This window comes from Helicoverpa zea, chromosome 29, assembly GCF_022581195.2.
Source record: "Helicoverpa zea isolate HzStark_Cry1AcR chromosome 29, ilHelZeax1.1, whole genome shotgun sequence".
NCBI lineage: Eukaryota > Metazoa > Arthropoda > Insecta > Lepidoptera > Noctuidae > Helicoverpa > Helicoverpa zea.
In genome coordinates this window covers 416,079-435,473 of record NC_061480.1, presented here as the reverse complement: position 1 = coordinate 435,473, position 19,395 = coordinate 416,079, and the positions used below count along the sequence as shown (strand labels likewise).

Below are 19,395 nucleotides of genomic sequence, written 5' to 3'. Positions count from 1 at the left end.
TGAATGCAATGAAAATTAATACATTAAACATGTAAATTATTTTACTTAGTCAATGATGTAAATATGTAAGTAATACCCATAGACATAATATTAGTAAACAGGACTGCGCATATAAACCCAAAAAACGAGCCGAGTGAAACAGTTAGTACGGAGGCTGTCTGTCCCTTTCTAATAGGGTGACTATGAGATTAAGCTAAGTGAGACAAATCCGAATTTGCTAAGATTTATTTAACGCAGATTGGTATTGAAGTTTTAACTTACACAGTTTGTGACCTTAAGATACTTATAAAGGCTTTTAATAATTAGCGGGAATTAGCAGTATAAAAGCAGGAAGATTCGAAGTGAAGACTGTTTTTTTTGTATTTCTACTTCATATATAGACTGCTGAGCCATTTATGTCGCCTTTCTTCATTGTTTGGGAAGCTATAACAATAGTACAACAGTTTTAAAATCCATCACCCATATTTTCACTCATTACAAGAATTCATGGGCACCCTAGTTGTTTGGTTTACGAAAATGTTATTATTAGCTATCCTGTGGAACGATATATTGCAACCACCATAGGATTCACTTTTACAAGTATAATCGCAACACTTTTTCACCATTTAAATAGTTTAAATTGATTTAATACAAAAAATATAAACAAAATTTTGAATGCTGATTACGCGCCAAGAATGTTCAGGGTTACCGCTAGAAAATAATAAAAAAAAAAAAACAAAATAAAAATTTATGTTGTTTATATTTTAAGAATAATAATTTATATAAATAATTTATTCGTATAATAAATTAATGCGATTTTTATTAATTTGTTGACTTACAATTGTTAAAATAAGATAAAAATATATGTGATTCAATTGATTTTTTGGGAAGACAAAACTGTTGATCACAACATTTTTTTATGCTGGCAAGGTATTAGAAAGAGACAAACGGCCTCCGTTCTAACTATCCCTCTCGGCTCGGATTTGCCTCTGTGTATTATGCAACAAATTTAGTACCTTATTGCGTTGGAATAGAGTTCAATTTCGTAAATATATATGTATTTCGAGCGTGCGCAATCTTGTTTATTATATTACATCTATGGTAATACCTAACTATTAATTAATTTCATAGTTGTTATAAGAATATGATTGTAAATTAATTTGTTCTTCCAAGAAAAAGCTTTATTGTTTAAACGGCAATAATGTGTGCAGGTTGATAATTTATTTTGTTAATTATATCTAGGAATATTGAAATGTTTTAATTAAATACTTGTCTTATTATAATAAATTGGTTTTATTTTCGCCTCAATTTTTATTATTTTGTAGATTACAGGGCAAATATCAAGGTATTAAGAACCTACCTCTCAAGTATGAGTGGGTTAGATTCCAGGTCAGACAAGTACCAATGCAACTTTTCTAAGTTTGTATGTACTTTCTAAGTATATCTTAGACACCAATGACTGTGTTTTGGATGGCACGTGAAACTGTAGGCCCTGGCTGTCATTGAACAACCTTTGCAGTCGTTAGGTACGTGTAGTCAGAAGCCAGTCTATAATGTCTTACCCAGGGGTATTGGGTAGAGGTTAGATAGGCAGTCGCTCCTTGTAAAACACTGGTAGGTTCTCAGCTGCATCCGGTTGAAATAGAAGCCGACCCCAACATAATTGGGAAAAGGCTAGACAAATGATGTTCAAACGGGACAAGTTATCAATTTTGTTTTGGACCTAAAAAAAACTTCTAAGTAAAGGTAAATAAAACTCGTATGTAATATGTTTATCAACGTGTTTATGTACAATTTACAAGAACATTTATACATAGATACAACTATAAAATAACTTTATCATAACAAATATACAGAAATAATAACTGTAAAGTGTATTTTTAACACATTTACGGTGAGTTGGAGTCCCAAATAACATAGGCTATATTTTATCCCGGACTCCCGGTACGGGCAGTAGTTGCCACGGGACGCGGGTGAAACCGCGGGAAAACAGCTGGTAACTTACAAATTGTAATGCAAACTATTTTTAATACAAATTTGAACAAAATGCAATGAAAATTAAAACAACAATAATGACAATAAACAAAGTTGTAATTGCATTTAAATAAATATCACAGTGCTTATTTAATAAAAAAAAGTATTCTTTATCTATGTACATAAAAATTAATGCCTATATTTGGTCACGCCATCACACGTGAACGGCTCGACCGATTAAGCTGAAAATTAGAGGGGAGGTAACTTGTTCTCCATGATGACAAATCATTTGAAACAGATATGTACCTACTTAAACAGATAGGTACCTACTTAAAAAAGTTAAACAACATTATTTACAGTATATATATTTTTTTCAGTAATACGACTAAAGACCGTTCCCAATATTTTATCCATCTATTGATTTTACTAGAGATAGGAATTTAATATACATACTTGTATAAGGATTATGTGTAAATTCTATCTCGGTTAGCTCTCTCTTAGCTGCCTCGTTGATCTAGCTGTTGCAAGCGCGGCTGCTGAAAATCGCTTTGTGGGTTCTAGAACCTTTCACAAAACAACCCGGAGCCTGGAAGTTGGTGATTGATACACCCGTGCATCGGAGAGCACGTAAATGTCGGTCCTGCGCCTGATCTATCTCCGGTCGTGTCGGATTGCCGTCCCATCGCGCTATGAGAGTAAAGGAATAGTGAGTGCACCTGTGTCCAAGCAAATGCTTGTGCACTATAATATATCCTGCGCAGCTGGCTGATCTCTTTATATGAGAACAGCCGCCGTTACCGATAATCAGCTAGGAGGACATCATCATCATTTCAAAATTCTATCTGTAGTAAGGAAATCAAGAGATAGATAAAATATTGGAAACGGAATTTAATTCTGATCAATATAAAAATAACAACTAAGTTTTTTGTATAATTTCAGAAGCTGCCACACTGATGCCATGATTGGACAACAAATGACTTTTCAAACTACATTTTTGTACAAAGGTCATATTACAAACTTCACACTTGAAACGTCTATCATTATTATGAATCCTCATATGTTCTCTCAAAGTATACTTCCTAGCGTAGGACTTCTGACAAACTTCGCAAGAGTATATTCTTTCACCTGTATGTTTAACCATATGTGCTTTTAAAGCCTTCTTACTGAAAAACCGATACCCACATTCCGTACACTGACAGTTCCGTTCCATCAAATGACTTTTTTTTATATGGTACATTAACAAACTCTTTAGTATATAGGCCTTATTACACACATTACACTTATACTGAGCCTCATTGTTATGCACTTTCACTAAATGCTGATTACGTTGGTAGTAACTGCGGAAGGGAACGTTGCAATACGGACAGTTTGAAATATTTCTCGCTCCTAAATGCTTCATTTTTTCATGATAATGCTTCTTTGTACGGCTCGGGAAGACTTTTTCACAATGATCACATTTAAAACTACCCTCTTCGTGGGTTGTTCTATGTGCGGTTAGTGATCGTTTTGTAGCAAACGAGGTATCACAAATAGAACAAGTATAGTTACTATAATGTTTGTTCATATGCTGTTTTAACATTTTAAACGTCTCATATGTAGACGGACACATAGCACAGTCATATACTTCACCTTTTTTCAGCTTAAACTGTAATATATGATCTTTAATATCATTGTAGATTGTTTTACTGTGTTGTTTCACTAAATGTTCCTTGAAAATGCCGACGCTGTCCATTTTTTCTTCGCACAAAGAGCAGGTTAGATCGGTAACATCAACTTTGACATTGTACTCGCTCATATCAAAATTTGCTTTAAAGTTTAATCGTTCTTTCTGATGGGATGTTTCAGTATGATGTCTGAGATCAGCCGGGTCCGGGTAGCTTAGATCACAATACCCACAGGAATAGCCTAATAAAGTTTTATTCGTAAACGGTGTAGCGTTGGAGAACTTTAGTATAGTCTGTAAGTTTTCTTTATGTTTTAGTTTTTCATGGTGAGGCTGGCCGGTCCATAGTAAGTTGATTTTAGAATCAGCTGAGGGTATGGTTAATTTTAGTCTGGTTTTCTTGGGTTTTACTTCAGTCTTCTTTGCTGGTTTTTTCATGTCTGGCATGTCACATGATTCTGAAAAAAGGAGTAAGTTTTTATATATCCATAATAACAGTATTACCAGTATTACGTAATAGTGACCTCAGGTACTACTGAGAAATTTTTAAAATATTTTACTTATAGGAAGCTTCATTAATCCTGAATTTTGAATGTAGTAAGTTATATTTTATCTCAATGGGGGAAGTAGTTTTTCCAGGATGCTGGTGGAACTTTAGGTAACAGCTAGTTTTCATATTTTTTGTATGTGTAGTTTTAATGTAGACTGATCTCTGCTGCTAAAGTTTCTAAGCGAGGTATTAAATACTGTGTACCATCTAAATTGGATCCGTAGTTTTGACAAGAAAGCATATTAACATAAGGACACTAGCATAGCATAAGGAGTAAGGTTTTCCACTTACTGATAGAAGTAGCGAGCCTAGACACAAGGGTTTTGATCTTCTCATTCTTCCACGCCTTCTCTTCTTCAGAAGATTTCTTGACTGCCTTCTGTCTAGTTCTCTTCGGTTCTGCTTTCTTCTTAACTGGCTCCTTTTCGTTTTTCACCTTTGGAGGAGTCGAATTTTGAACTGGAAAATTGAATTTTTAGCTTTTTAACAATAAGTTGTGAAGGGAGGGCGGTTTTGGGGGCTATCCTAACTAATATTATAAATGTGAAAGTAATCTGTCTGTCTTTTCTTCACGCCTAAACTACTGAACCGATTTGTGTGAAATTTGGTACAGACACAGTTTAGAACTTGAGAAAGGACATAGGATAGTTTTTATTGCAAAACCGGACATATAGCGCCATCTATTGGTCAAACCAAAAATCTGCAAGTCACTTTTCCACGCAAACGAAGTCGCGGGCAAAATCTAGTTTAAGTCCAAAAAGTGCTACATTTCAGCTTAATTTAAATAAAAGCTTATTTTTACGATAAAATGGCGTTCAGAATGTCTAAACTCTTTAAATGTATAGTTTCGGTATTGTATGTTGTAGCTGGTAAAAGACTAGAGTATTTAAAAAGAATGTTAACATACCACTTGCTGTGTCTGCCAAATAGTAATCATCAGAATCGTCTCCACTGTCCCCTCCGGGCTCTATTTTTATCTTGATCATCTTGGGGTCTTCTAAAAGCATAAATTATGTACATTTATGAAACCTGGACTAAGTTTGAAATCATATTGCTCGCAGAGCAGATGGCCGATGAGGTCGAAAAGTGCCAGTCAGTGGAGACCACGGACTAGTAAGAGCAGCGTAGGACGTCCACCAACGATGTGAACAGACGATCTTACAAAGGTCGCCGGAAGACGCTGGATGCAGGTCGCCTCCAACAGGTATCTGTGGAGATCTAAGGGGGGAGGCCTATGTTCAGCAGTGGACGTCCTATGGCTGAGATGATGATGATGATGAAAGTTTGAAATTGCCAATTGCCCTTGGGCAAGCACGATGATTGATGATTGACACTCATTCGATTTCTGCATGAGAAGAGCCAATTAATAAAGGTAGAGCATTATTTTAAATACATACTAGTTTTCATCAAAGTAGCGCCAGTTACAGAAAAGATGAGAAGTAGAAGATTGTCGTGGTATGGGCATGTAATGAGGAGGGATGATACGTATGCAACAAAGTGTGTGCTAAGTATGAATGTAGATGGATGGAGAGGAAGAGGAAGACCTAAGAAAAGATGGTTGGATTGCCTGAAGGATGACATGAATAGGAAGGGAGTAAGTGTCAGTATGACGAGTGACAGGGGAAAATGGAAGAAAATGACATATTGCGCCGACCCCAAGTGAAATTGGGAATAGGGCAGGAGAAAGAAAGAAGACTAGTTTTCATCTCAAGCAATGGAACATCTCCATGTATGTCATCAATCGGTTCAGCCGACTTATTTTGAAAACCAACCGAGTTATAACATTAGGATGCATCTACACAGTGCAAGTAGCTTGTGCATGCATTTTAAAAACGTGCGGGTCCAGCGACTCGCGCATGTACTAAAGCAAGATACCCACCCGCGTGCTCTTGTCACTTGCGCATGTTAACTTGCTCCAGCTACATGCACCATGTAGATGCACCATTATGATATTAGTAAGGAGTGTTCGTCCTCCGAGCCTTTTTCCCAACTATGTTGGGGTCAGCTTCCAGTCTAACCGAATTCAGCTGAGTACCAGTGCTTTACAAGAAGCGACTGCCTATCTGACCTCCACAACCCAGTTACCCGGGCAACCCAATACCCCTTGGTTAGACTGGACTTACTCGCTTCTGACTACCCGTAACATCTGTCAAGGATGTTAAGTGACAGCCGGGACCTACAGTTTAACGTGTCATCCGAAACACAGTCATTGATGTCTAAGATATACTTAGAAAGTACATACGAACTTTGAAAAGTTGCATTGATACTTGCCTGACCTGGAATCGAACCCGCGCCCTCATACTTGAGAGGTTGGTTCTTTACCCACTAGGCCACCACGACTTCGATTAGTAAGGAGTTATCTAACCTTTATCAACATTCTGTAATAACTTCTGGAACTCCTCGTCAGCATGGAGCACTTGCTGTTTAAATGTTACTGACGTGCGCAGAGTCTTGATGCAGTTGTCACAGATACCGGCCGCTTTGTTGCCATTTGATGTCAGCTGGAATTGATTTTATTTATTTATACTTTATGTGCAAAATAATTCTTGGTGGGCTTTCACTGGGCAAAAAATATTAGGTTCAAAAACGTTGTTAATTTCTATAGATACTTATAGTAAGTATATTATCTCTAATGTTACTTGGAAGATGAGGTAAGATATTAGGTTCCCTGTAATAATAGTTGTATTTTTTGATAAATAAATAAATATGGTTTTTTTTTTGTTTGTACTCTGGAAGCCTTTCTGAAACTACTGAGCTGATCTGAAAAATTCTTTCACTCTTGGAAAGCTCTTCCAGAGTAACATCATCGTCCTCCGAGCCTTTTCCCAATCATGTTGGGGTCGGCTTCCAGTCTAACCGGATTCAGCTGAGTACCAGTGCTTTACAAGAAGCGACTGCCTATCTGACCTCCTCAACCCAGTTGCCCGGGCAACCCGATACCCCTTGGTTAGACTGGTGTCAGACTTACTGGCTTCTGACTACCCGTAACGACTGCCAAGGATGTTCAATGACAGCCGGAACCTACAGTTTAACGTGCCATCCGAAACACAGCCAATGGTGTCTAAGATATACTTAGAAAGTACATACAAACTTAGAAAAGTTGCATTGGTACTTGCCTAATCTGGGATCGAACCCGCGCCCTCATACTTGAGAGGTTGGTCCTTTACCCACTAGGCCACCACAACTTTTCTCATTAACCACATTACTCTTCCAGAGTAACAATGGGACACAAATAAAACTGTGGGAAATGCAGATATTTAGATATAGATATACTAATATTTAGATATAGATATAATGTGGAGTAATAGTAAGTAGTATTTTTGTTCCAATATACATCTTGCAGTATGTTTTCTGATCTAATAAGAAACTTATAAGCAACATTGCAATTAAGGGCTTATTAAACTTGACTAAATTCAGTCGTTTAAATGATTCAGTTACTAAATTCAGACAAATGCAATCGCATTTAGGAAGGTAGGTTCCACTAAATTGTTTAGAAACCTAATTAGACGATTGAATTTAGTCAAGTGTAATAAGCCTTTTTGCTCTAAATGAAAATATTTACATGAATGTCCTGATATTCCAGTTTTGAATGACTATTGGGCTCTTCCTTATTAGAATAGAATGCTAAAAGGAAGTTTAAATTTATGTTGTATCAGAAAAACCCTCGGGTCTCGCGGAGACAACCGGTAATCGCTAATATTATCTTATAAATACCGGATTACTAGTTTCTGAATGTTAGTACGCTACTTAGAGGTCGTATTAACGATAAAAATGTAAAGAAATATAAACTTACAGTAATACTGAAGCATTGCTGTAACATATCAGCATAGTTTTCTTTTTTGTCCAACCAAAGATAACTGGAATGCAAGTCTTTGTTCAGCCCCTGAGCTAGGCAGCAGCGGCAGATACCGACCACTTCCATTATTTCGTCTCTTTTGACATTTAAAATAACAATTTTGGTCTAAATTATTTGTTGAAATCCGCAAAATTATGAAAACGGGATACGATACGGGAAACCTGTCTCTGACGGATTATTTTTTTTTGTCCGGAAGGGCTACCATGTATTTCTTAAAAAACACCCACAAAGAAACGTCAAGTTAGTTGCACGGTTCGTCCAAAGAGTGGGTCTCATAGAGAAGAACTGGCAAGAAACTTCACTCTTTTCTGAGTTATAATGATTTCATTTACGATTTTATCATCTTAGTAGCAACTCAATAAATTAATAAGTGAAAACCAGCAATTGTTGAAAGTGTTTTGAATTTTCTTTTTTATTAGAATGTTGATCATCTTCCATCAAAATAGGGAAGCCAATATAAATAAATGGCAACATTTTGTTTTATTTTTTAAATGTATTTGAGGAGATTGGCATTGGCACTTTTTTATGCGGATTTTATAGAATAAGTTTAGTTAATATTTTTTTCGTAAAAACAGAGCCCTTAGCCTAGTAAAAATTAATGGGCTTTTAAAGCTTCTTTATTTTCGGAATTGTTATTATTAATATTGTAGGTATTCAAACTTCTGGTATTCTTGAAAGCCTTTATTAATAGTTAAAGAAATACAATCACATTTTGTTAGGAATTATAACATTGTTCTCACTGGTTTTTACATCATGACAATTCACACCACAGTCATTCTTTTTCATAGACAAACAACCCTACATTTTTTAAATGTCATAGACTATAAATTCCTAACACCTTCTCCTATTTTTAATATATGAACATAAATTAAAAATACCTTATAATTACTTCAGAAACACATCAGTTTTCAAAACATTAACTTAAACAAGTTTTCAAAACATTAACTTAAACACTTCTAATTATAACTCTCAATTTACACAACAACTTTATCGCAATGAAATTTAAATTTTTCTTTATATAGTGGTTTCGTCAACATATCCGCTATCTGATAATTTGTAGGACAATATATAACATCTAAATATCCTTTCTTATAATTTTCGTGTATAAAATAAAATCTCACATCTATATGTTTAGATCTCTTGCTGAATGAACCTGTTTTAATCAATTGGATAGCACTCTGGTTATCAATATTCAAACTAATCTTAATACTGCTACCAATTAATTCACTTATAAAAGTCTTTAAGTATAAACACCCTTTAACGCAATCTGCTGCTGCTATATATTCCGCTTCAGTTGACGATAGACTTACTATCGGCTGTCTTTTGGAGCACCAAGCTATAGGTCCACCTGCCAATATTATTATGAACCCTGTTGTACTTCGTCTGGTCTCTGTACAACCTGCATAATCTGAGTCACAATATGCATGCAATCTTGTAATATCTTTCCCAGCATTATACAAAATCCCTTTATCTCTCGTTCCATTCAAGTACTTCAACACCTTCTTTACTGCTAATATGTCTTGCCTTGATGGATTTTCTACCTTTTTACTTGCTTCATTCACAGCTTGACTGATATCTGGTCTTGACCTGGTTGACAAATACAATAATCCACCAACTAGTTCTCTGTATGGGAAATTTGACGTAGCCACCTTAGATTCATTTTCCTTTCCCACAATGCATGGAGTATCTGCAGCTTTGGAATCATACATATTATATTTTCTAAGTAATTTTTCTGTATAATTCTGCTGATGCAACAAAATGCCTTGTTCTGATCTTTTTATTTCAAAACCTATATAGTTTTGAGGTTGTTCATATGTTTTTAAGATAAATTCTTTTTCCAATTGATGCAAGATCTGTAATAACTTTTCCTTGTCTTTTGATATGGCCAAACCGTCATCAACATATATAGCCAATATTATAGTTTTGTCTTCATTAAAAAACACACACTGATCCGACTTTGAAGCTCTCAGTCCAAGTTTCCTTAAAGTTTCTGTAAATCTTTTATTCCATGTCATTGGTGCCTGTTTTAGCCCATATAGTCCTTTCTTTAAATGACAAATTTTATTAGGCTGTCTTTCATATCCTTCAGGAATATACATAAATATGTCTTCCTTTAACTCGCCATACAAAAATGCTGTTTTCACATCAAAAGTTATCATTTCATATTCCTTTGAAGCAGCAATTGCTATTAATGATTTTATTGCTGATTGACTTACTACTGGACTATATATTTCTTGATAGTCAATGCTTTGCTGTTCGAAGCCTCTTGCTACAAGTCTTGCTTTGTAAGTACCATTTTCTTTTATACAAAATACCCATTTACTTGACAATATCTTGTGTCCTTTTGCTCTTCCTACATCAACTATTTCCCATGTATTGTTACTTTCCAATGATTCCTTCTCCGAATTTATGGCCTTCTCCCAATTATTCTTTTCAGCAGACTTCATGACTTCATCATACGTAAGTAATACATAATCTTGCAGGTAAGCTGGTTTTTTCCGTTGTCGTTTTGTATTTATAGTTTCTATAGTTTCTATCTCTGCAGTATTACTTTCTTTATTTTCATCATTTTCTACTTCATCAATAATATCTGGGATGTTATCTTCTATTACATTACTTTGTTGTTCTAACTCTTCTATTTCATAATAACTGTCATCACTTTCTTCTTCTTGATTTATTTCTTCTTCATTATTACCTGGTATTATTTCTGTTATCACCGAACTTCCTGTTTCTTCATATTTTTCTCCAATTTTCTTATTATTATTAATTATAACAATATCCCTTGCTATTTCAATTCTTCTTTCTTCTTTATTCCACAATCTATATCCATTATTAGTATATCCAATCATGATTAACTTTTTGCTTCTTGGATCTAGTTTCTTAATATTCGAATGTAATTGTTTAGCATATACTATTGAACCAAACTTGCATATATTAGATATATTAGGCCTTTTACCATGCCACATCTCATAAGGTGTCTTATTCTTCAAAGATTCACTTGGTAATCTATTTATAATATAAGTAGAACAGTATACAGCTTCACCCCACATTTCTTTATCTAACCCTGAATCAAATAGTAATGCTCTGGTTTTATCTAATAATGTTCGATTTAGTCTTTCTGCTTTACCATTTAGTTGTGGTGAGTATGGTACTGTATAATCTAGTTTTATTCCCTTTTCAGTACACCATTTTTTAAAATCATTGCTTGTGTATTCACCTCCATTATCGCATCTTATGGTAGATACCTTTTCTGTTCTCTCTCTTTCTGTTTCTTCTATATAATGTTTTAAATTTTCTTTAACTTCATTTTTATATTTAAGCAAGTATATTTTTGTAAAATGAGTATAATCATCCATGACGGTTAAAACATAACTATAGCCATCATACGTTTTGTTTTCGAACGGTCCACATACATCAGTATGTAATAATTGAAGTGGTCTACTGGCTCTGTTTCTTACTGTGTTAAATGGAAGTCTTGTTTGTTTAGCTTGTGTACAGATTTCACATTCGTCTATTTGCCTTAATCCATTTATTTTTATTCCATCTGCCACATCTGGTAATATATCTAGTATTTTCTTTCCTGGATGTCCAAGTCTTTGATGCCATTCTAAGGCAGTGCCATTTTCTTTCATTAACAGTGTTTTTTCTTGCATATTATTATCATCCAAATTAATTTTATATAAACCGTTTTCTTTTTTTCCTGTTAATATTAATTCTGACTCCTTATATATTTTTACATTATCTTTGGTAAATATAACCACTCCTTGATTGTTTGTAACTGCATTAACCGATAATAAATTTTGTGATAAGTCAGGAACAAGCAGGGTATTATTAAGAGTACATTTATTGCCAATGACTTTACCAGTCCCTTTCACCTCTATTGTTTCTTCATTTGCAGTCAAAACAGATGATGGTTTGCATTCAAAAAATTTTAGTATGTCTACATTTTTGGTCATGTGTGCAGTACACCCAGAGTCTACAACAAATTCTTTCAGTTTTGGTTCTTGAATTTCACCGTTTGTAAAAAATGCCTTTTCTATTCTTTTGTTACTTTTTTCTTCATTCTCATTCTTATTCTTATTTTTGAAAAAACAATTTTCTTCTCTGTGATTAATTTTTTTACAGATTGAGCACTGTTTATTTTTAAACTTACAGTCTTTATCTTCATGGTTGTCCCTTTTGCAGATACTACAGGCTCTACAGTCTTTCTTCATGTGCCCTGTTTTGTTACATTTGAAACATTTTATTGCATTAAACTTTTTCTTTGATGTAGATGAAGATGTAGCTTGAAATGCTAGCTGCTTGTCACTTTCTTTTGCTTTCAACATTCGATTTTCTTCAGCCAGAAGTCTGTTTGTTAAATTTTGAAGGGTTTTCTTATCGTCTGCCATGCATTCCCAAGAAGTTATAAAATAGTTTAAATTATTTGGTAAACAGCTTAGTATTTTGGATATGACCATTTCATCATCTATTTTTGTTCCTAGCTGACTTATACGAAATTGTAAATTTTCTATTTCACTTATTAATTGGGAAAGCGATTGACTCTCTTGTTTCTTATATGTGAAAAACTCTTGTAATAATGCATCTTTGTTTCTTTGCTCAGAACCTTCGAATATTTCACATAATTTTATGTACATTTCACGTGCACTGTTACAATTAATTATGTGACCTTTTAGTTTCTTATCAATACTGCTTATGATAATTCTTTGCACCTGAGCATCTTTGATACTGAAGTCACTTTTCTTGTCATCTTCTTTTATTTGTGCAATTGTTTTTGCAAGATTTGCCGCTTTTAAGTGTATATTGAATTCAAATTTCCACAATAAAAATGTTTCCGCATCTTTTAATTTTTCTATCTGTATTATCTCAGGTTTTTCCATTTTTTAGTTTTTCACCGTTTTTTATTTTCTTCCTTGTTATTACTGTTTTTTAGTTTTTTTTTCACTTGTTTTTTATGTTGGGTTTTTCCACGAAGGAGAAAAGACTAGCGGAGATGCCCTAACGCAGGTAGGTCACGCGCCTTCAGGTAGGTCAAATACGTCACGACTACGTCACGGCAGGCGTGGCTGGACACCGCCCATATACCGTCCTTTACATCAAACTGACATCTTGTCATGGTTGTATTTTTACCACAATTTCAACAGATTTTATTTGTTACTCGATTAAAACGAAGAAATGCGCTACCATTAGTTGTAGAAATTGCTCAGGATCCAAACTCAAACATACCATAGGATAACATTTCACGTGTAAGTAATATTTTAACTTTAAAACATTTTTTTGCTAGAGACATCTGTCGTCGAATAGCTGCATTTCTAGAACCTCTAAGTGAATTTGTATTATTTTCGTATCAATCTTGTATCAATGTATATTATTGGTACCAATTTTTGCCTTAAAAAGCAGCTTCATTTTTCCTTGCATCCTACAAGTTTTTTTATAGATTATTTACAAACCAAAACATATGACATATTATCATGAAAATTTAATATTATAAAAACACCATCTTTCGGTAAGTAGTCGACTTACGTATATTTGAAGTAAAATTGTGTTAATCAAGACAGAGAGACCCGTTACAAAATTAAGTGCTACCAGACATCGAAAATGCAATCACCCATTCTTAAAAAAGGTCTTATTAAAAAAGCTGCAATTATCTTAAAATTAATCATAACTCTAACTATGTAGATTTATTTATATTCATTACTAGCCGTTTTCCCGCGGTTTCACCCGCGTACCGTGGGAGCTACTGCCCGTACCGGGATAAAATATAGCCTATGTTACTTGCAGATAATATAGCTTTCTAATGGTGAAAGAATTTTTAAAATCGGTCCAGTAGTTTTTGAGTTTATCCATCACAACCAAACAAACAAACAAAGTTTTCCTCTTTATAATATTAGAATAGATCAGCAATGTTTTACATAGGTATATCTCTTGCCGTACATACTTTTTGAATGTACCTTTACTCAGAGCAACATCCGACTCACATAAAGTCTGCTACTTATTTAGTGGATGCGCCGTTATGATACAGTTGTGAAAACTCTAATTTGATAAACACTGTCCCTATAATTTTAATTCCCATTTTTCTTGGTGAATTTCGTAATGTGGCAACATCGAAAATAACAACAGTCATCGCAGCACGGTTCTAGAACAAATAGAACGAATTTTCGTGCTTGTGATGCCATAGTGGCTAGTAGACGAACTAACACAATGCCATAAGTTGATACTTAAATTACACCATGGGGGTATTTTAGACCCGTGGTGAATAAAAATGATTTTTCATCGAGTCTCCGTTTAATGGTTCCTAGATACCTATTTCATTTCTGGAGGAGTAAATAAATTGTTGTGGGGCAAGTTCTCTGCACAAAATAATACTTATATAACAATTAATTTTCTAACTTTTTTATCTCTCTCTTTTTCTTCGTTCATTTCAAATGAATGCTTCTTTAAACTTTCTAATTGAATTACTATTTTAAAAGAATTATTAATTTTGAGTATTTACTTTACTTTTGAGTATGTCACTAGTGGTCGATGTTAGTTTAGGGTTAGATTTTAATCATCCTATTCCACGCTAGATGGATTTACAAAAAATGGGTGGCTTCCCATAAAAGGCGTTTAAGGGTGTAGCACGGGTGGAGCCAGTAACGTTCCTCGTCCCCCGCTCACCCGAATTTTGGCGCGCTGCTTTGTTAGGAGATTTCTCGTTAGGGCATCTCCGCTAGTCTTTTCTCCTCCGTGGGTTTTTCATTACCCAATCCCGGTTTTTAATTTTTTCTTCTCGGGCGTTCTGGGCCCATAACCTATTGTAGGTATTCAAACTTCTGGTATTCTTGAAAGCCTTTATTAATAGTTAAAGAAATACAATCACATTTTGTTAGGAATTATAACATTGTTCTCACTGGTTTTTACATCATGACAATTCACACCACAGTCATTCTTTTTCATAGACAAACAACCCTACATTTTTTAAATGTCATAGACTATAAATTCCTAACAATTAATTGATTAGTTTTATATTTATATGTCTGTGGAATAACAAAACGCACTTTGGACAGGCAGAAAGAAATCCAAAACAATTCGAAAACAAAATGGCCGCTGGTCGTCATTGATCGTATTTCTGCTGCGGCTTTGACGCCATGTAAATTTTCACTGAAAACGTGAAAATTCAGCTCATTTAGTTTAGGATATGTCAGTGTAGTGTTACGATGATGGAGTTTGACGAGATTGTGGTGAAGGAGAGCCCCGGGCTTTGCCGGTGCTGTCTCTCCGAAGGGTGCTACAAAGACTTGGGTACTGAGTACACTTGGATGAATGAAACGGAGGTTTACGCTGATATGCTGCTAGAATGTTTCGATATTAGTGTAAGTCTATGAATAAAAATATATTACCGTGCTTCATTTACCGGTTTTAAAGCTAAAATCGGTCACAAACATCATAAAATTCCTATCGAAATATTTTGCCGGTGTCACTCATTATTGGTAGCTATAAGATCCTTTGTGCGTTCAAAACGGTTCAATAGTAATGTTTTTCAACCAGATTACTCAACACAACGATGGTCCAAATGGCCCTAACCGGCTTATTTGCGAAGTTTGCATCACCAGGCTCCGAGATGCGTGTAATTTCAAGAAACAAGTACTGGACTCGGAGAAGAAGTTCATTGATATGATGGGGAGAGGAGAATTTAGGCCTAAGAGTAAGTATTAGTACATTAAAATCCTTATCTATACCAATATAAAGAGAAAATACATTTTTTTTCATTTATTTATAATGGGTACAGTCAAAAACTACTGTGCCGATTCTAAAAATTATTTTAATGTTGGCAAGCTACTCTCTTTCCGAGTAATATATGCTACATTGTATAGCAGTAGTTCTCACGGGATACTGGTTAAACTTCGGGAAGTCGGCTAGTTAATAAATATGTGAACTACATATTTATTTCTTTATGAGTAAAGGAACACCAACAGCTTCTGTGTATAAATTAAAAAAAATAAAAGGTTAACAAGTAGGCTGGCTTACACAGTTGCCAATTATTTATTTTTATTTATTTATTTATTTATACACACAACCTTACATCTACCCTTACAGGACTTGCCTAATGCGGCAGATGGGTTCTTATTAATTTATTCAAGACTAAACTAAAAACACATACAAACAAATCAATACAATACAAATACATACATCACAAATCAATACATACAAATTTAACTAGATTCGTAGCTTACCACCCTAAAAGCGACTACAGTGAAGTCATTCAGCGAACACGTAAATAAATCCAGCCGGTTGGCTATGGCATTAAGCGTGCGAACGGCGCATTAAAAACATATTATATTACATACTGACTAGATATTATAAACAAATTATAATCCTGCTTATATTATAAATGTGTAAGTTCCTGAGAATGTATGGATGCATGTTTGTTATTCTTTCATGCTAAAACGGCTGGACTGATTTGGTTCAAATTTGATATGTAGATAGGTGATACCTTGGATTAATACATACACTACTTTTTATCAACGCACCACGCAGGCGAAGCTAGTTTGAAATACATGTTTTAAATATAACAACAATGTATCTATTGCAGTGCTAATCTACCAGGCCCAGATGAAATGTGAAGACCCAGTGGAAGCACCCATTGAGGAAGCAGACATCGAATATTTAGAAGACGACATTGATTTTACTGACGGTAAACATCATTTACTGTAAAAACTTGCAAACACTAAAAGATTGACTAAAACTACACTTGACTAAAAGATTTATTTTTTTATGTTTAATTCCTGTAAGATTCTTATAATAAAATATTAGAGATTAATTGTCCCCTAAAATTCTGACCACAGGTACATAATATGGCCTTGTGACAATAATTTTATATTGTCAACCTAATGTACATTATGGATTGCCATACACAATATGAACATGAATAAACTCGCATATCACATGCAAGTGCACTTTCCCTTGCATATCACATGCAAGTGGTGAAGGGCGGGTGTTTTGGAGCTGCCTACATCATCATCTGCCTACCCTTTTCCCAACTACATTATGTTTGGCTTCCAGTCTATCCGGATGCAGTTGAGTACCAGTGTTTTACAAGGAGCGACTGCCTATTTGACCTCCTCATTTTAGTTACCTGGGCAACCCAATACATTAGGGCTGCCAAACACATAATATAATATTTACAATACATCACATAATATTTATTTCGATTTTAGAATATTATTTAAGCCCAACATCTCTCTCAGTTCCAGAAGAATTAATCAAAGATGAAACGGAACCATCAGTGTCAGACATAACAGTCTCAACATTACCAGTGAAAGGCAAGCGGGGTCGACCCCGGAAGAACGCTGTCAAGCCGGAGAAGAGACAGAAGGTTGATGATAAGCCCAAGACTTCGAAGGCTGTTACTAAAGGTAGGTTTTAACGTGTTTTATTTTGTATGTGAAGTGTGTGTTGCGATTTTGAATTGGTTGTAAGCTGACTTAAAAAAAAGGAGGTTGTGTATTGGTCCTCGTATAGTTATATATTTTTAAATGCACTAGTAAGTAAAAATTATTTACATAGACTTTTGTTTTTATTGAGTAGTGTATTTCTTTATAATACTGGGATGTCGGCGATATTTTACGCTGGCAAAGCCGAGAAAGAAAGTTAGTAAATCTAGAAATATAAAAGTAATAATTAATTTTAAATTGATTGAAATCACAACACACATTCACTATTTCTGTTGACAACGTTTTTCATAACATTCTCAAAATTATTGATTATCTTGTTTCACACATAAACTAATCATGGTCCTCTCTCTTATGAAAAATATTGTCAAACATGTATTTTTAATATTCTGAAAGGCTAAATCATTTGGCATGCTATCATACTGTGAATTCTTTCATCAATGATAATTTAGAATGCTTACCAGTATTGTACATGCGTACTCTGTCAGTCTATCTGTCGCGTTTTTACGCTATTACTACGGAACCGATTTATATTCTTACTTTTTACCCAGTCGCGGTAAGTGGTCCTCCTTTGACGTGGGTGGAACCGCGAGAAACAGCCTGTTTAAACTATGTCGTTCTAAGATTAAATGTAATGATTTGGTCTTCCAGAAGATATGTTCGACATGGCAAGGTTTGTTATGTTATGATAATAATGTACCTCAAAATTAGAAAAAAATTGGAAACTGGTTTGCGGGGGTCAGATAGACAGTCATCATCCTCAGAGCCTTTTCCCAAACTATGTTGGGGTCGGCTTCCAGTCTAACCGGATTCAGCTGAGCACCAGAGCTTTACAAGAAGCGACTGCCTATCTGACCTCCTCAACCTAGTTACCCGGGCAACCCGATACCCCTTGGTTAGACTGGTGTCAGACTTACTGACTTCTGACTACCCGTAACGACTGCCAAGGATGTTCAATGTCAGATAGACAGTCGCTCCTTGTAAAATACTGGTACTCAGCTGCATCCGGTTAGACTGGAAGCCGATCCCAACGTAGTTAGGAAAAGGCTCGTGAGATGATCTGTCATAACAAATCTTGCCCTTTTTGCGTACAGTCACGAAAATATAGGTTGATCGTAAGTATTATCAAACATTTGTTGATAATCGATTAAAGTTCCCATAACTAATTAAAATTATTCTTACATAATCAACGTATGATTTTCGTGACAGTACATACTTTTGTAGCATATTTCTATCGTTTTAAACTTGATGGTTTCCTATGAAATTTATTCTCCGATAAACTTCAATAGCTCAAGTCTTTTTAGACTTAAAACTATAAAATATATTACTAATTACCTCTTTGGTGCATTGTACAGACGCCAGTAGGTCAACCTACCCGAATCTGTCAAATGTTACCAATCGAACATTTACCTTCCACTATTGTGATAAGGTTGAATATCTATTGAACACATTTGACAGATTGAGGTAGGTTGATGTGTCCTGTATGTAATCTGTGCAAGTACACCAATTTTTAAATTATCTTAAACTTAACAGCACTGAACATTTTTGAATAATTTACTTTTTTAACTACCATCGAATATTGATGCATATAACTTACGATTTACTGCCATTTTAACCAACAAAATAAACGGCCGATTAACTAAACCAACTATTTAATTCTCGTGAAGGTAGTGCATTGTTTCCCTATACATAAATAGTTTGTATGGGTAAGATTTCGATAGCTATATTTTTTACTTGCATAGGTACTACATTAGGACTGCTATGCTCTTTGCATTTCAAACTTCAAACTTCAAACTTCAAATATTTATTGCAATCATGAGTGTTACAAGGTGTTATAAAATGTGGAGGTACATACATGATACCCTGTTAGGGCGCAGCAATTTTAATATACAATTACTTACAAACTATTTAGTTAATCTTATATATTTAGGCACAACTTATA

General features: G+C 34.7%; 2 protein-coding genes across 9 annotated transcripts in view; one reads left to right on the top strand and one right to left on the bottom strand.

The window, feature by feature from the left end:
• Positions 1 to 2,826: 2,826 nt before the first annotated feature.
• On the bottom strand, positions 2,827 to 8,215 carry LOC124644163 (zinc finger protein 431-like). The gene is made up of 5 exons (XM_047183411.1): positions 7,960 to 8,215; positions 6,532 to 6,667; positions 5,074 to 5,163; positions 4,458 to 4,625; positions 2,827 to 4,074 (listed from the first exon to the last, which is right to left on the bottom strand). The coding sequence occupies exons 1-5, from the start codon at positions 8,086 to 8,088 to the stop codon at positions 2,870 to 2,872; spliced, it is 1,728 nt and encodes a 575-aa protein (XP_047039367.1). The 5' UTR covers positions 8,089 to 8,215; the 3' UTR covers positions 2,827 to 2,869.
• Positions 8,216 to 15,098: 6,883 nt separating this feature from the next.
• LOC124644307 (zinc finger protein ZFP2-like) overlaps positions 15,099 to 19,395 on the top strand; it is a 31,601-nt gene continuing 27,304 nt past the window's right edge. For all 8 annotated transcript variants that reach the window (XM_047183608.1, XM_047183611.1, XM_047183607.1 and 5 more), the window contains exons 1-4: positions 15,099 to 15,374; positions 15,550 to 15,706; positions 16,595 to 16,696; positions 17,250 to 17,417. In XM_047183608.1, coding sequence (XP_047039564.1) covers positions 15,219 to 15,374; positions 15,550 to 15,706; positions 16,595 to 16,696; positions 17,250 to 17,417 — 583 coding nt within the window. In that variant the 5' untranslated portion in view covers positions 15,099 to 15,218. The remainder of the gene's footprint in view (positions 15,375 to 15,549; positions 15,707 to 16,594; positions 16,697 to 17,249; positions 17,418 to 19,395) is intronic.